The 19333-nt window shown below is 39.1% G+C and overlaps 1 protein-coding gene across 2 annotated transcripts in view; it reads left to right on the top strand.

Moving 5' to 3' along the window:
- Positions 1–19333, top strand: part of LOC147020140 (uncharacterized) — a 59960-nt gene that overhangs the window by 19468 nt on the left and 21159 nt on the right. For both annotated transcript variants that reach the window (XM_085895188.1, XM_085895187.1), the window contains exons 6-8: positions 2984–3100; positions 3241–3315; positions 8819–8957. In XM_085895188.1, coding sequence (XP_085751314.1) covers positions 2984–3100; positions 3241–3315; positions 8819–8957 — 331 coding nt within the window. The remainder of the gene's footprint in view (positions 1–2983; positions 3101–3240; positions 3316–8818; positions 8958–19333) is intronic.

Here is a 19333-nt window from a genome sequence, read left to right as displayed (position 1 = left end):
TATACAACAATTCATAGCTGTGATGAAGAGGCATTCAATATGAGTGAGGAAAGTGAAAAAAAACTTCATCACTAAGAAATAGTTGCAGCCTGTTCCAAGTCAAGGCATGGTTGAGAATGTCAAAAAACATGGCAGCTTCAGACCCCAGCGGGGTTACCCAGGAAACGTCTTAAGACCCCAGACAGCGAGGTGACCAAGGATTGCCTGATGAAAGATACAATTAAATAAGGCCGTTAATTATCTTCAAAAGGGTGTTTTAATTTACCCAAATACCCAATTTTCACTCCTGCACTTCCTTGGAGTTTTCTGAGTGTGCATGCAAAGTTTCAGGCTGATAGGTTACATGGTTTTGGAGTCATGGAGGAGACACGCTGACATGCTGACACACTGAAACACACACACTGACACACACACACACACACACACACACACACACACACACACACACACACACACACACACACACACACACACACACACACACACACACACACACACTTACATAGTAAAGCAGCAAATGGTATTCCCAGAGTAGATCTGCCCGACAAAGTTGCAGCCTGACATTGTCATCTGGTCAGTTGCAACAAGGCAGGTCATCTTGGGAAGAGAATATGGAGGAGGTGCATGAACGGAAGAGAGGAAAGTATGGTGAGCTGGAGGCAGTGTCGGGAGAATGGTTGGTGAGTTCATTTTCAGCCATTGGAGGTGGGGTGTTGAGGATATCTTGGTAATTCATTTTAAGGATTTCTGGCTCGATTTGGAGTGTGTGAGACGGTAAGAAGGAAGATACTGTATATGCGACAGTGGCTCAAGTCGTGGTGAAAGGCTCACTCTGGATATGGAGGAAGTTCATGGAAGCAGGTTGAACAGTGTAGGTTGAGGTTGGTTGTTTGGTGGTTCCTTCTACTCAAAACAGAGTGGTGACTGAGCGTGGAAGATGTTAGAGATCTTTTAACCTCAACCGACACAATCGTACTTTTCATTTGCACGACGTTTCACGCTTGAGAAGAAGGAAAGACTGCAGCAGGAAATCATTTGTGCATACAACGACTCCAGGAGTCATTGCCACCACAAACTACAACACAAATCGTCAACGAGGCAAAACACAAGGAAAAAAAAATTAATACTATATCAATGAAAATGCCAGAAAGAAAAACAAGATGGGTGATAAGATACATGGAGGCAAAAAATGCAGCAATAAAGATGGAGATCATCCATAAATTTGTGTACGTGGACAGGGAGGCTTCCTGTGAGAAGATGATTCATTCACAGTCCTTACTCCATCACCAACCCATGTCTGCCCCCCTCCCACCATTCCACCCTCCTTTCTTCCATCTCCACCTTACTTCCCAATGAAAGTCAACATGAAGAAGGATGCAAAGAGAAACTGAGCATGAATACAACATTAAAATTATGTACAAAAGGACAGCGAATTTATTGAGGTTTGGATGATTGGAGGAATGATCAAGCTCTTTCTCCCACTCTCCCACACCCGAATACACACAGTCTAGAGGGCTATGATTATCTCCATGATAATGTTGTCGTGAGATTGTTCGGTCACCACATTACTGTTCAAGGTCGATCTGTGTCTGCTCGAATGGCATCTGTAAGTCACGTGATAGTCATTGCTGGCTGCAGAGCTGTCACAACGAGCCTGACAATCTAAACAATAAAATTCCAGGATACCAAATTGGAATCCAACACATCAGTACCTCCGCTTTCAGGTCGGATTTGAACTCACAACCTCTAGGATACCAGTTCATTGTCATCACCATGAAGAAAGAATGTAATTCATCAGTAAAACAAGCAGAAACTTCCACGACACGCACTGGAGACCAAAGCACGAGAAAGGAAGTGATAGGCAATGCAGGAATGGAGGCCGTTGGCATGTCAAAGAAGATGCAAACCTAACCAACGAAATGCTTTGCACAAAATTAATTTCTAATTTTAAATGATTGCAAAAATGGGAACAAGCCAATTGCTCTTTGTTTATAATATGACGTCAAACCATGTAGGAATTACCTTCAGCTGCCAAGTAGCGAGGTCAATGCACGAGCATCTCAGAATGTTGTGGGTTTGAATCAAACTCGAAGTAGCGGTATTTAAGGATTTGGATTCACGGTTTAAATAAACTGAACTAGTTTTTGAAAAATTATGATGTCACTTAGAATTTCTGGAAAAACCCTGTTGGCTCACTCATGACCTTCAGGGATGGGGTAAACTTCCTGCCCCACCTGGTCTGGCACATCATGTGATACCAATCCGTAGTTTGTGGTTGTCAGTTCAACTATACACTCCACAACCCCATATTGTGTAATGGTAACTACCAAAAGGTATTGAATGAACCACGGTACGAATGGAAACCATTGAATATAAAATCACATGTTCAATATTTTTGGAAAATGGCAAAAACAACCATTGTTGTGAATAAAGTAAATTAATGTTGCAAACACTGTTGTTGGTTTGGTCTTTGTTTAGAAAAGATTGAATTAGCTGTGTATTGTACATGTCCAGATCACGATGAAATTTGGAATTTTGAGTACGTAGAATAATAGTATGTCTGCATAAAGATTTATGTGTTAATTTATAGGCTCATGTGGGATTGTTGACATTGCCTTCAGTTTTGTCGATGGTTAGAGCCAGCAGGCCGTGTCAGGTCAAATCAACCTGGAATTGAGCCATGGTTTAGAGGATGCTGACTCAAATTGGAATGTTGTCCTAACGGTTTCATGGCACTAAGAATTCGGCTGAACGGGCTTGTTAAGAACATTCCATTTTATGTGCAGTCACTTCCTCACATCTTGAGAGTTCTCCAACTTGCGCACTCCAGGTTTGAGAAGCGGTGGAGTGCAGCAGGGCTTAAAATTAGATCACGTGAGACACTTGAGGCTCCTTTTCCAGGAGTGGGTGAGATGTGTTGAATGTAAAGTCGGTGCAATTGATGTGTTTGGAGGAAATATTTGACCTTGACGCTGTCGTGCAGGATGGTTGACGACCTGCACAGGATAATCCAAGAAGTCAAACTGCCCAAGCCATTCATTCTTGTTGGTTCTGAGATTGGAGCTTTGAACGCCAGGTTTTACAGCCATATTTATGACTGGTGAGGATAGGAAGGACACTCCTTCGGAACATCATTTAATGTTTTGCATTGTTTTAATTATAGCTTTCACAAAACGGTTTCTCACACTTGTTTGTACTTTTACGATTAACGTTGCATATGTTATACTTTTTGCTTTGCAGGGAAGTCTCTGAACTGGTATTGATAAACCCACTCACAGAGGAGCTGTTCAATGATGACAACTGGATCAATTATTGGTACGTTCAAGTGTAATATGGTTGACATAACATTCACAATGAAGTTAGATTCATTTCTAAGCAAAAATTTCTGTGTAATTACACCATTGTATACTATTGTACTACTTGTTGCAAATACGGAATGAAATATGAAAGCTTTCTTCGCATCACGGACACAACTTATTTTTGCGTCTGTTAATATAAGTCGTCTGGTCGTGTGGATATTAAACAGCGTTTGTACGAGCTATTAAATGACAACATTTCATATATCGTGAGGAGTTATGGAATTAAATGGCGAAATTATGACCCTTCTGCACAGACATCAGCTATTTCTCTGATATCATGCTGTGAGACTACCTGGATAGTAGCTGTATCAAACTATGGAGGTTTCTGCGAAAGGTGCTCAGGATTGATGATGAATCGCTTTAATCGCTTTACTCGCTCCTTTAATCCTATAACCGCTCACTCATGCCAGTGTGAAGAAATATAATTCGGGAGCAAGGATTAAGGAAGTTGGGAGTGTAATGTCAATATTCCTGTATTTAAAATTACCTTCATGTGCCAAAACACACATAGATGCTCCATTTCAATGACGAAGCAACTTTATACATGCGACTTTAACATGTGAGGAGGTCTTTCATTTTTTTTTTTATCTTCCAGAGTGAAGGCTCATGGAAGAGCTAGAAACTAAGAAGAATGAGAAACTTCTTGATGGTTAACTAAAGTCTAAATTTTGGATGAAAGTTTATGTGTGTTTTGGCACATGAAGGTAATTTTAAATACAGATATGTATTTAATGAAATTTTCAGCTCTAGGGTTACCTGGAATTAGAACGCTGAACATATCAGGATGCAATAGAATAAAAGGAACAGTAGAGAGAGAGAGAGAGAAGGGGGGGGGGCATGTCAACAGCAGAGTTGAAGGCCAAAATACAGGGAGATGTGGACAAATGGGTGTGGGAAGGAATGGGGGGCAGGAGATGATGCACGGGGTAGACAAGATTGATGCAGAAGGAAACTCCCAGGAGAGAAAACTGGAAATTTAGGAGGAGGAGGGATTGGGGTGGGATGAGGGATGGTAGAAAAGATCATGGTGTTGGATTGGGGAGGATCTGAGATGGTGGTGAACAACTGTCTTGAAGACCTGGAGGGGAGGATGAAAATAAAGAGAATGTGGAAGTTTGCTCCACAGGTGGGAAAATAGAGGAACAGTGATTTTTGGGAGTTTCACCAGAAAGGGGTTGATGGTGGATCATGTGTGTCCTGTTGAAGTAGAAACCTTGGGGGGGGGGGGGTGTACAAAGCATGGAAAGCGCAGAGGATGTAAGACCAGAAAGGAAGTGTGAGAAGACAAATAGACCACCGACCTGTCTGTGATGGCGAAGTGTTCGCCCATTGACTCTGCTTCGTCACAAGATATTCCAATAATTTTGAAGGCCTTGGCTTCCACGGCATCAAGCTGAACAAAATGTGAGGAGGGGGAACCATCCACAGGGGAGAGCAGTACTCCCTCAAGCTGAGGATGAAAGCTTTGTAGGTGGATAGGAGTTCAGATGTGCTAAGGAAGGATTTTTGTGTGACAAAGAGGCCAACTTTGAAATGTGATTTGCCCAAGAAAGATCATGGCTGATAGTGAGACCAAGGAGACTGAATGACTGAACTTCCTCAAAAGGATTACTAAGAAAGTAAATATGACTGTCTTTTCAGAGAGAGATAGTGAGAGTGTAACGTTTGTCAGAATTGCAGTTTCAGTGTTAGACCAGCTTGTGATTTTATTTCATAGTCTGAAGAGAGGTGAGAGGCTGCACCCTTCCTGTCTGAAGGCCCGGTCACACCTTTTTTTTTTTTTTTTTTTTTTTTTTATACCTTGGTCGAGGCTCGTATGAGAGCTAACACACAACTCACAGCAAGGAGGCATGAGACAAGAGGGGCGGGAGTGGAAGGGACAAAACATTGGGGAACAGACACAGGTGAACCGTGGAAGGGAGAGGGATGGGGATGGGACGGGGAACATGGCGAGGGGAAGATGGACATCAAAGGGACTTTCAGGAAGGAAAGCAGGAGAATTGAAGGAAGTGGGCTTGGGTGGATTATCGGGGGTAGAAAAGATCGAGGATTTGGATGGGGGAAGATAAGAGGTGGTGGTGAACAGCTGTTTTGAAAGCCTGAAGGGAAGAATGGGAAAGAATAGAGTGAGGAAGTTTATTCCAAAGGCGGGAAAAAGAGGAATGAAAGAGTGAAGATGAGCAGTGATTCGTGATTTTGGTAGTTTTACCAGAAGGGGGTTGTTGGCGGACCTTGAGCGCCCTGTGGAAATGTGGTTGGGACAAATCGCAGAGAGAGCAGGGGGGCAAGGCTGGAGAGGAGTCGGTAGAAGACAGAAAGACCACCGACCAACCTGCGGTGATTGAGTGAGAGGCCCAAAGACTCAGCTTCATTGCGGGAGATGCCAATGATCTTAAAAGCCCTGGTTTCGACAGCGTGAAGTCGAGAAAGGTGGGAGGCAGGAGCACCAGCCCAGAGGGGAGAGCAGTACTCCATCAGGCTACGGACAAAAGCTTTGTAAGTGGTCAGGAGCTCAAGAGGGCCGAGGAAGGACTTTGCACGACGGAGGATTCCCAGTCGGCGACTGGCTTTTGAGGCGAGGTTGGAAATGTGACTTTCCCAGGAAAGGTCATGGCAGATAGTGAGACCCAGAAGCTTGAAAGAAAAGACTTCTTCCAGAGGATTGTTGAGAAAGTGGATGGGGGGGTTTTGTAAACGTTTTAGCCAGCGATGGCAACGTATTAAAATGTATGTAAAACGCTGGTTTACGTTGAACTTTTGATGTTTTTTTTTAAAGATTCAGACGTATTCATAGCGACTTGGTCTTATGTATAACGCATTGGTAACGGACACAGAACGTTTCGTTATGTTATAGATAACTTATAACAACGAATGCTGAACCTGTTGTCGGCTTACACAACTGATGCCCAACGATAGTCTAACTTAGGCATAGCGCGTTGCACGCATCGCCGATGATGTCGTGACGTAGCCTATTAAAAGGCTGACGCACAACGATTCAAATCATAACTGCCGTAGAAATGGAAGTGTCAACATCGCGGTCACACCTTGGCGATCTTGCTAGCGTATGCCGACCTAAGAAAAATGTGTCTAAAACGTTGGGGCACATCAAATACGGTATGAGTAAGTTTGGTATACGTGAGTAGAACGCTAAAGTACGCTATCATACGTCGTAGTAAGTAGAGTACGTCAAGAAATTTTAAACATGTTCAAAATTTTACGACATACTCGGCGTATGACACACGTTCCGCATGCGACGGGGATAAGTTTTACACACGATATGTGGACGCTTACACACATCCACAAAGGCTACTTATAAGCTACTCATAAGTCAAAACACGTCGCGGTAATGTCTTTTTTACGCGAAACTTATTTCTAACTTATGTTTGACGTGCTTTGAACCAATTCTTTACGTCGTCCCAACACACATCGACGTATGTAGACATATTCCAATGACGTCTTCCGGTCGACAAAAAAAAAATGAACGTATTTCTAGCTTACAACTGCCATATAAAGACGTGTTCCTAGCGGTTTTGGGAATTGGTATATAAAAATGCTGCTCATAAAAGGGGAACCCCACAGTGTTTTCGAGTCCTTTTTGAGTCGATGTCCATGTCAGCAGTAACAGTATCAGTATCAGTATCAGTATTAGTATTAGTATTAGTAGTAGTGTATGTTGGCAGTAGTAGGTGAGTGTGAGGGGGAGGGTGTGGTTTATGATGGATCGTCCTTGCGTCCGCGTGTCCACGGGTAGGAGACATCCTTTCACCATTGTTCGAAGTTCTTCGCGGCTAATTTTTTATGGGGCTTTTTCAACAATGAGCTATAGCTTGTTTTTACGATTTAGGTCTATTCATAACGGGTTGGACAAATGCACAATGAAGTAATAATGTGCAGAGAGCGCTTTGATTACTTATAGATACGATATACCAACGAATAATTATCGTGAAGCCGGCGTTCACAAACTATGCCCAACGGTAGCCTAACTTATCCATATCGTGCGGCAGTTTATCTTTGCCGGTGACGTGGGGTTTGCTATTCATAGGCTGCCACTCAACGATTTAAATGGCTGCATCTCCACTATTGAAAGTAGACGCTTGCGCTCAACAATTGGATTTTTTTTTACACTCAACGACTTTTAAATGGTACCACTCAGCTATTTTCATTGTTTACAATGAACGATTTAAATTGCTGTCACTCGCCTTTGTTTTTTGACGCTGGGGTTTTGAAATTTGAAGCGTTTCTTCTGAATGTGTTAAAACGCTCAAACTCGACTATTTTAAATAGACGCTGCCGATGGACAATTGGAATCATAGCGAAGCTAGACATCGAAGTGTGAACATCCTCGTCATGCCGAAGAAAAGTTTGAAAAATGCTGCAAATAAGTGTCCTGGCCGTGGCCGTGGACGCTGACGCAAGGACGATCCATTATACCGACGTCTTTCAGCCTATGAGTAACTTAAAAGTAACGTCTGTCGATGTGTGGCAACGATCACGTAACGTGCCAACAACACGTTAATCATAGGTTAGAAAAAAGTTTCGGGTACGCTAAACATTACCTCGGCGTGTCTCAACTTATGATTAACTTACAAGTAGCATGTGCTGACGTCTGTCAACGATCGCAGACCGTGCATACAACTTGTGGCCAGCGTAGCGGAACGTGTGAGTCATACGCCGGCATACGTCGTGAAATTTCAAGCATGAAAAAATTTGAGGACAACCAAAAAGTACGTTTAAAGCCAGCGTACAACGACGTATGGCAGTGTTTTTCAGCGTGCTCTCAATGTTATCAAAACTTACCCATAACGTATTCAACGTGTGCCAGCGTTTTAGAAAAAAAATTCAAAAATCGGCATACGTTGGCTAAAACGTCAAGGTGTGACCGGGCCTTGAAGGATGAGGGATGCAATGGCAGAGGGTGGAGTCATCAGCAAATCGATAAAGGGGATTTTTCAGAGGCAGGGAGAACAGTGATGAAGATTAGGAATAGGACGAGGCCCAGAACACTACCTTGGGCAGCCTTGACAGTGACAGGAGATGAAAGGATTCCATTGAGTGCCACACTTTGGATACGAGAGTAGAGTAATCCAAGAGTGGAGTTGCCCTTGGATGCCATAAGCAGAGAGTTTGGAGAGCAAGGCAGGATGTCAGACTTTCAAAACCATGAAATATGTATGTCCAGAGAGATGGCCCTGATCTCATGTCTGACATTGAGGGCATCCATCCATTGTTGGGACTTCTAAAATGTTTTATGTTTCTAAAATTTCTAAAAACATGTTTATGGGGTATTTTGTGAAGATCATTATGGGATATTTTGTGTAGATAGGTGACAAAAAAATTAAAATTTTAATCCATTTTAAATTCAGGCGGTAACACAACAAAATGTGAAAAAGTTGAGGGGTATGAATACTTTCTGAAGCTACTGTATGTAAGATGAGCTTCCCATTTCGTTTATATTGCAGGCATGCACAGCTCATCCCATCACTACAGATAATCCAGATAGCAGCCGTTACAGGACTCAATCGTCTGGGCCTTGTCACTGGTCTCATGCAGCAACCTTTGAGAGGAGGAAATTTTCCTGAGGACGTCATCAGGAGACAGGTAAGAACAGCCTTGTTTGTTTTTCAGATGAGTGGATACATTCTGTTGCTTCTTCATTTCAATGACTATTCAACTTCATTTGGATTGTGAAATATTCATGTCTGAGCTGGGACCCGAAGAAATTCCGCGTAATGTAAAATATGACTTCATGTCGTCAACCCTCCCCCACCCCCCCCCCAAAAAAAACCTCCAAGTCCTCATCCCCCCCTCCATCCACCAAACCCTGAGTCCTTAACCTCACTCCCAACACCAAGTCCTCAATCGCCCCCCCTCCATTCTGTCCAACACCTCCACCTCCCTCTCACAGCTGTCTGCCCCTCCCAATCTCCCACTCTATGCTCCCCCCCTACCTCCCCCTTTCTTCCAATTCTTAACAATGTTTCTGTTCCCCTTTGTTAAGAATAATGTGAAAAGTAATTAATGCTGGAATGTTAAATGATCAACCTCTTCCCCCTTTCTTGCCATTATTAACAACTCCAGAAACAACCATTCCTGTTGGGAACAGCCTGGGAGCAGGGGGTAGGGGGTATTTGCAGAGATGGGGTAATATATATTTTGCCAAGTAATCCCCCCTGTCTCCAGCAGGGGCTAGTGAACCATTTGCACTGTGCCACGTGCACAGGCGAAGACCGGAAGTCGTCGCTTGCGGGAGGGAGGGGGGTGGTGCGCCCATGATTTGAGCCTGGGTAACCCCAGCATTTATCCAAAATTTGGTGGAGATTGGCCCAGCCATGTTTTTACACCTCGTGCGAGGCTCAAAACAGGGTTAAGCAATTGGTTCACTCTGTCTTATGAATCAGAACACGAACCAACAGTTTAGCAGTACTTTGGCTCTGAATCTGGAAAAAATGTACGGAATCTAATCCTGAGCGTGTTGCACACAGAGGAGGAAGGTAATTGCTTTTGTTTGTCTGCCTGTCCTGCAGTCAAACAAAATTGAAACTCATTCCAAACAGTAAACTTACTGTTTTTCGGGACGTCATAAAGGACACAAACAGGCATGAGTAGATGATAAATGGGGTTTTTGGGACACCCATTCAAATGAATGGGGGAAAAGGGAAAAACTTTCTGACTCAAGCCCCAAAAGCTCAAAATAGGAGACTGATTTTCTCCCCACCTATCCCCTTCCCTCCCATACAAGCAAGGGGGAGGGTTAGGGTTGGGCGGGAGTAGGTGCGCTCTCCCAATGACCTACCACCCCCCTCATCCCTCTCCCCTCCCCTCCCCGTGTGTGTGTGGGGAAGGGTGGGGGGTGGGATGAGGGTGGGGGTGCACAGGAGGGAGGGGCTTGTGTGGGTGGGTGGGGCTTGTGTTTATGGGGCTTATGTGGGTGGGGCTTGTGTGGGTGTGGCTTTTGTGGGTGTAGTTTGTGTGAGTGGGTGGGGCTTGTGCGGGTGGAGCGTGTTTGGGGTTTGTGTGGCTTGTGTGGATGGAGCAATTTTTTTAAATTAAATAAACATGTTGTGTGTAGGAGCTAATAAACTAATCACTAATTATGTGGATATGATGGATGTGGATGTGGCTTATGTGGGTGGGGTTTGTGTGGGTGGGGTTTGCGTGGGTGGGGTTTGCATGGGTGGGGTTTGCGTGGGTGGGGTTTGCGTGGATGTGGCTTATGTGGTTGGGGCTTGTGTGTATGTGGCTTGCGTGGATGGGGCTTGCGTGGATGGGGCTTGTGTGGATGGGGCTTGTGTGGATGTGGCTTGTGTGGGTGGGGCTTGTGTGGGCGGAGTCGAAAAGGCGTGGAATCAAAAAAAATTTCAATTCATCTTTGTCTTTTGTAATTCCAGTGAAGAAAATAAACCTAAAATCTCTTCCCCCTTTAAATCACATAATTTGTAAGTCCAAAGAACTGTACCGCCGACATCAACAATTTAAAAAAGTTCATTTGTCCATCGCTTGGTATAACCTTTTTCAAAATGAGATTTCCACCTGTATATTCTTACTATATCACCAACTTTGAACTTAGGCTTTCTGACATTAATCTCTTTTTCATATTTTAATTTTGTAAATGTTTCTGATGGCTTAGTTTTTGTTGAGGTATGAATCGTGTCATACTTATCTACAATGTCCTGAATTAAAGATAACCATTGTTGAGAATCGAGTTTAGTGAATTTTTTATATAGTCTCTCTTTTAAAGTGCATGATTAAAACGCTTAATAACAACCGCTTTTCCTTCATTGAAGGTGCTGTATAATGTAATGTTTTAAACAAAATTCATAAATGTTTTGTTGTAGAACTCTGTACTCTCATGAGTCCACAATTTTTTAGGTTTTCTCTTGCTTTTATTGAATATCTGTTGGAAAGCTAACAAAAGAGTATAACCTGTTTTGTTTTTCAAAGGGACAACCCATGCTTATCTACTCCTCAAATCAATAATGGTTAAAGCATACTTGTTCCCCTTATCATTATTGAGTTCAATTAAATCAGTAGACCAGATATAATCAACTTCCTTGGAATAAACCTTCCTTCCATGAAACTTTGTGATTATTGGTTTATGTAATTCATCAGCTAATTGCTCTTCAATCTTAATGACATCATTAGAGCCGATAAGTGTTTTGAATTTCCAAGTCCAAGTTTCAATTTAGCACTGATCATCTTCTTCACGATGAACTGATCAACTTTTTTTCTCTCAAGGTTGGATTTTGTATCAGAGACAAATTATACAACATTTCTCTATCAACTGCATGTTTTTCTTCCAACGTTGTGCTATTTCCATAATCAATACCGTGCCTCATGCACACTTCATCAACCCTATTGATAGGTTTGCTCCACGGTTTAGGATTGTCAGCCTCATCTAATCTTTTATTCAAGTTTGTTCCCGGACCACAGAAAGAATACCCTGGTAGATGCAATTCCCCTGGTATTCCAATTGTTGTAAATTTACTTCCTGATAAAAACTTTTGTATATCTCCCCCTCATTTGTGTTTGGTGATGAATTCACTCTTTTTTGAAACATACACCGAACATGTACCTTTGTGAATAAACCTATTATTGTTACTTTTGACATGCGAGATATTTTTACTCTCGGTTTTCTTTTTCCATTTTAGACAATAACTCATTTATTTATGTGAAAAATTCCGACAGAGTGCGAAAACCTTTTTAGTTTCCAACATGCACATGTGAATCTTAATTTTTAAAGATAAAGAATCCTTCAAAATGTCTTCATTCTCTCCTCCATTTATGTAAGAAAAAAAATGTAAAACTTTAATCAAAGTCAATTACACCAACATCATCAATAATATAATCTTTTCCTTCTTTCTCTCCTTTATCTCCACTTTCTCGTTTAAATCTTCTCCCTGAAACCAATGTTAATAGCCTTGACGCATATATTTCTAATAGACTTGCCAATTCTTTGTTTTCCTCCTCGGTGCGTTAAGATTGATTAACCTCCGCCATCAAAGATGGACGGAGGTTACTGTTTTCACCCGTCTGTTTGTTTGTTTGTTTGTTTGTTTGTGAACAGTATTACGGAAAAACTCCTGGACGGATTTCGACGAAACTTGGTGGGGGGATTAGGTATGGTCCAAGGATCATGCCATGACATTTTAGACTTGGTCCAAAGTCCAATATGGCCGCTATGGTGGCCATTTTGAAAAAATATTTGAATTTTTGTTTTTGCATTTCTACATGTTTTAAGTGATTTCCAACCCCCAAAAAAAATTTGCTCGAGAAAAAAAAAATTTGCAACATTTTTTCCAAAAAAATTTCGCTTTTATTTGAAAAATATTTGAATATATTTTGCATTTCTACATGTTTTAAGTGATTTCCAACCCCCCCCCCCAAAAAAAAAAATTGTTAGAGAAAAAAATTAGAAATTTTGCAACTTTTTTTTCAAAAACATTTCGTTTTTTTTTTTTGGCATTTCTACATGCGCGTCGATCTAGTTTAGTTTATTCAATCGTGGTTCAGTAGAGTCTGATCCGTTTTGACCTACAATGAATAGGAAATCAGGTTCACTTAAGTGACCCAGCAGTATTGACGGCGGAGGTTTTGCACTCTACCGAGTGCCCCCCCTTGAGTTTATTTTCTGTAATACCTTTGATCTTTTTTATAATCTCACTGGTTTTCATATTTATATATTCATTTATTCTCTCTCTTTCCTCCCTCTCCCTCTCCTCCTTCTCTCTCTTCTCCCTCTACTCCTTCTCTCTCTTCTCCCTCTACTCCTTCTCTCTCTTCTCAGTTTCTTCAACTCCTTCCTCATCCCTTACTATCTCCATGAACCACTTTCACCCCATAGAATATCATACGTATATTCATCTGGATTACTTGATATTCCTGCATCCAAAATATTTTTTTTTACGACAGGAAACCAATAAAATTCTTCTGATTTTCTGAAAGAGCCTTGTGTTTTCTTAACTTTAAAATTCGAACATTATTTTACATTTTAGTTAAATCCAAAGTTGTTCTTTTATTAACATCAGTATAAAGCCAATCTATTATTTAAAATACCTCATTCTTATGTTGTCGAACATATTTATTAAAATACCGAATACCCTTTTCTTGAAGGTATGCTTGGACACAGAAATGATAATTTTCTTGAAGCCTTCTTGCTGTCATTTATGTATCAGAAAGATATGACTGATTAATATAATGACAGGAAATACCTCTCCATCTTCCCATAGTTAAATCAGTTTGTATTCCGTTACTTATTATATATAATCTTGTTCTTTGTGTTTTCATGACATAACCTACGGCAAAACCATAATTGATTTTACGCTTATTAAATTATTTTATTTGTTGTTTGCTAATCGTGCTTCCACAAAACTCATTATCGGCACCAAGTGGATAATATTCTTCCTTACAAGACTGATTTAATTGTTCCAGGTTTCTAGGTTAATATTAAATGACCAGTTATACCCTAAATGAATCATATTATATCCCCATTGTTCTCTTCTCATACAAACGATATGCCCTTCTTTCTAAAATTTTATGTTAATTGGAACTGTGAATTCTGTATGACCCGGAGATGAAATCAACACTTCTGTATCTTTGGAATACGTAGCCGTTTTATTTAAGGATATATTATATTGTGATAAATCACTGAATCTCACCAAGTCATTAGCGTCAGTCAGGCTTGGATAATTTATTAATTTGGAAGCATTTTTCATTTTAATATTTTTTGCTGTCCTATACTTCTGTCTTTCAGCCTGTGCCTTTGTGTAATATTTTGATAAATCAATATCCAGTTCTTGGGATACACCAAAGATAGAACCATCTTTTCCAACATAAGTCATTGAAATTAGATTAAAAATAATGTCATTCAAAATTTTATTTTTGTTGAGTTGAAATAACACATAGAGACATAATTGACCACAATACTTGGAATTTAATTCTTGGACTTGAAATGTTTGATAAACACCATTCTGTAAGAATTTTATAACTTTAACAGGTGGGGAAGACCATAACTATCAAAATAATATTTGTCTTGACTATTAAAAATACAAACACAATTTGAACCATTCCCATTATTATCTTCTAAGTTCATAATAATATTCTTTGTATGTTTAGACACGTTTGTTAATTGATCTCTCATACAAATAACCACATTATGAATTTTTAATTTCTTACAGTATTTGATAAGTTCTAAATTTGATGTTGTATTCTTTCCAAATTCTTTGAACCACTCATCAATGCTCATTTATTTATTAGAAAGATATAATCCATCACCCCTTTTGGTTAATTTTACACCTGCTTGTGCGACAGAAGAAAGCATATCTCCAAATAACAATCTCCCTTTATCAGGCAGACTTTCAAGTTTTTCAGCAAAATCTCCAATTAGCACCACTTCCACTAATTTGTTTCTCCAACTCTTTGTTATGTCCTTCCAATTCTTATTGAGCTCGGAGTTGAGCCTTCCTTTCATTGGCAGTTTTCACCGCTGCAGAAATACCACCCTTAAATGCTCCAGCCACACTTAAACCAGCAAATAAAGGAATTAGAAATGGGAGAAATCCTCCACTCATTTCTCTTATTGAATATTTATTCAACATTGGTTTTGACATTTTAATTTTAAGTGAGCCAGTATCGTTCAAGATTTTCACCTGTTCTCTTGTGAGCAAAACATCAATTTCTACTGCTCCTTTTCTCTGAATTGTATGAACATTAATCACACAAGGCTTTTCATTTTGAATACAAGATGATAATTTATGAAGATTGATTTGAGTAACATTCCCCCAGTTGGCACTTTACTACTCATTTATGTATCAAAAAAATTATGTGAGACTAATCATAACACCATTATCTGCATTAATCTAATTCTGTTTCTTCCAAAAGCAAACAATATGTATCCACTTCTTCACTCTCTCCTCTTTCAATGTATAGGCAATTATCCACTCGATTAGACTTTATAGTTTCCTTTTGAGCACTCAGGTCAATTGCATAGATTGTTTCCAGACTTTTAAATGCTGTCTTATCCAATATGGGTTCTTTATTTCCATTGCTTTCACACACCTTTTGGTAAGACTTGCATGCTTCAGCATAATCATTTTTTTTCCAAATTAATTTCCAATCTATCTCGTGGATAAAATGTTCCATCCAGAGAAACGCGAAGTTGTTTCACCTTTGCATTATCACTCAATGCATTATTCTTATCAGGAGCAGTATCACCATCTGGTTTTAAAAAAATGAGCCACAGATATCGTGGCTTTCCTTCCAGAACACCCAAATTCCATGTGAAAGTGGTTTGGTTCAGTTTAACGTGTTGGCATCTTCTTTTAACGTATGATACATTGAGTGGTTTCTTTGAGTTAAGTCTTCCATTCAACATCTCTTCTGTTTTAAGATAAGGAGTATATTCACGAATATACCGACTAATTTCATCAATTAGAAATTTATTCTTCTCAGCAAAAGCATTAGCCCCACCAAAAAGCAATCTATTTTCATTATCATTCCTTTGCAGTTGAAATCTAATTTTAAGACCATACAGAACTTTATCATGATCACAAAATCCAAATATACCTTTAAGAGGAACTGTCACAGTAAAACTATTCCCTGTTTTTGTATCATCATTATACATTCCTTTCCTTTGACGATATCCAGGGTCTGTGTTTGTTCCCGTTGCCATATCAGGAATAAAACCTTAGACGGCCCCCTTTCCCATTCTATCACAAAATGAATAAAGTGTAAATTTCATAATTTCAGATGTAGCAGAAACATAATCAACCGCTTCAACTTCTTGTGTTCCAAGATACAAACGAACACTATCAAACATTTTCCAGAGGAAATCATTTACGAGTGTCGCGTTTGTGTTATTCACAGCCTTAGTGAATGTAAATTTACACAACAAGAAACTTTCGGCTCGATTCAAATAAGTTTGTTGATTATTTATTTCATAACTTTTTGTTCCATTTGCATTCCAGTCTGTTCCAGTTATTGCATTTACCTTGAAGTAGTCTTCTTTTTAGTAGAGTTTGAGATGGCAATGGCATCATCCAAATCATATATACTATCAATTGCTTTCAGACTTGTATTTATTTAGGAAAAAAAGATGTTAAAACTTTTGAAACTCTGACCCAAGTATTTGAATTATTTTCTGTCGTTCTTGGGGAGACAACTGAGTTTTGCCTTTCTTAATTTCTTTTATTGCTTGCAATTTCTGAAATTCCTTTTGGGCATCTTTTATATGCTTTGTAGCACCCGCTACATTTCCCACAGCAGAAGCAGTTGAACCAATTCGGTCTTTATGTTTTAGAATAGTTGAACCTATACCCATTAGAGTATCAATTATACCATCTCCTTTTTTTCTAAATTCATGTCCGACACCCCTTTGTCTCTTAGGTTTATAGTATCCTCTACCAAGATGCATACCTTCATCCTTGTAGTATGGGGAAAGGAACATCCCATCCCCTGTAATTATTTAATATTTTCCCAACTTGTCTTTCCTCACAATAACCATCATATTTATTTATTGGAAAACTTCACGTAGGTGAATTCTGATGGATATAATTTCTCCATTAAAAGAAATCATGCGATTATCTTTACTTGGTCGGTTATCCTCAACTTTACTCCGTATATGGTTTTCCTGACACAGGTAGATAAACCTGATTTTTGCGTTGAATTTATATTTTGTGTTCGTTCCATTTTGCGTTCCATATTGAATTTATAACCAATTGGGTTTGAGTATGCGCTGAATGAAAATATGGAACGCAAAAATCTGGTTTATCTACCTTTGTCAGGAAAAACCATTTACGGAGTAAAGTTGAGGATAACCGACCAAGATAATCACACGATTTCTTTTAATGGAGAAATTATATCCATCAGAATTCACCTACGTGAAGTTTTCCAATAAATAAATACGATGGTTATTGTGAGGAAACACGAGTTGGGAAAATATAAAATATTTACAGGGGATGGGATGTTCCTTTCCCCAGACTACAAGGGTGTAGGTATGTATCTTGGTAGAGGATACTATAAACCGAAGAGCCAAAGGTGTGTAGGATATCACTTTCGAAAAAAAGGAAAAAAGCAAAAAATATTAATATGAAAAATGCTTATAAATTAATAAATTATCCAAGCCTGACTGACGCGAATGACTTGGTGAGGATAAGTGATTTATCACAATATAATATATCCTTAAATAAAACGACTGTGTATTCCAAAGATACAGAAGTGTTGATGTTATCCTCCGGGTCATACAGAATTCACAGTTCCAATTAAAATAAAATTTTATAAAGAAGGGCGTATCGTTTGTATGAGAATAGAACAATGCGGATATAATATGATTGATTTAGGGTATAATTGGTCATTTAAAATGAACATAGAAGACCTGGAACAATTATATCAGTCTCGTAAGGAAGAATATTATCCACTTGGTGCCGAGAATGAGTTTTGTGGAAGCACGATTAGCAATCAACAAATAAAATAATTTAATAATGGTAAAATCAATAATGGTTTTGCTATAGTTTATATCATGAAAACACAAAGAACAGGATTATACATAATAAGTAAGGGAATACAAACTGATTAAACTATGGGAAGATGGGGAGGTATTTCCTGTCATTATATTAATCTGTCATATATTTCTGATATATAAATGACAGCAAGAAGGCTTCAAGAAAATTGTCATTTCTGTGTCCAAGCATACCTTCAAGAAAAGGGTATTCGGTATGTTAATAAATATGTTCGACAACATAAGAATGAGGTATTTTAAATAATAGATTGGCTTAATACTGATGTTAATAAACCAACAACTTTGGATTTTACGAAAATGTTAAATAATGAAAGAATTTTAAAGTTAAGAAAACAAAGGGCTCTGAGAAAATCAGAAGGAATTTTATTGGTTTCCTGTTGTAAAAAAAAAAAAAATTTGGATGCAGGAATATCAAGTAATCCAGATGAATATGTGTATGATATTCTATGGGGTGAAAGTGGTTCGAGGATAGTAAGGGATGAGGAAGGAGTTGAAATAACTGAGAAGAGAGAGAAGGAGGAGAGGGAGAAGAGAGATAAGGAGGAGAGGGAGAAGAGAGAGAAGGAGGAGAGGGAGAAGGAGTAAAGAGAGGGAATAAATAAATATAAAAATATGGAAACCAGTGAGATTATAAAAAGATCAAAGGTATTACAGAAAAGAAATCATTCTCAACACACCGAGGAGGAAAACAAAGAATTGGCAAGTCTATTAGAAATATATGCATCAAGACTGTTAACATCAGTTTCAGGGAGATTTAAACGAGAAAGTGAAGAGAAAGGAGAGAAAGAAGGAAAAGATTATATTATTGCTGATGTTGGTGTAGTTGACTTTGATTAAAGTTTTACATTTTTTTTCTTAAATAAATGGAGGAGAGAATGAAGACATTTCTAAGGATTCTTTATGTTTTAAAAATTAAGATTCAAATGTGCATGTTGAAAACTAAAAAAAGTTTTCGCCCTCTGTCGGAATTTTTCACATAAATAAATGAGTTATTGTCTAAAATGTAAAAAGAAAACCAAGAGTAAAAATATCTTGTATGTTAAAAGCAAAAATAATCGGGTTATACACAAAGGTACATGTTCGGTGTGTGTCTCAAACAAGAGTGAATTCATCATCTAACACAAACGAGGTGGAGATATACAAAAGTTTTTATCAGGAAGTAAATTTACAATAACTGGAATACCAGGGTAATTACATCTACCAGGGTATTTTTTCTGTGGTCCAGGAACAAACTTGAATAAAAGATTAGATGAGGCTGACAATCCTAAACCGTGGAGAAAACCTATCAATAGGGTTGATTAAGTGTGCATGAGGCACGATATTGATTTTAGAAAAAGCACAACGTTGAAAGAAAAACATGAAGCTGATAGAGAAATGTTGTATAATTTGTCTCTGATACAAAATCCAACCTTGAGAGAAAAAGTTGAGAGGTTCATCATGAAGAAGATGATTAGTGCTAAAT

The sequence above is a fragment of the Eptatretus burgeri genome, chromosome 9 (assembly GCF_056783735.1).
Source record: "Eptatretus burgeri isolate ZD-2024b chromosome 9, Ebu_testis_v1, whole genome shotgun sequence".
NCBI classification, from domain to species: domain Eukaryota; kingdom Metazoa; phylum Chordata; class Myxini; order Myxiniformes; family Myxinidae; genus Eptatretus; species Eptatretus burgeri.
This window is presented reverse-complemented; position numbering and strand designations above follow the sequence as displayed.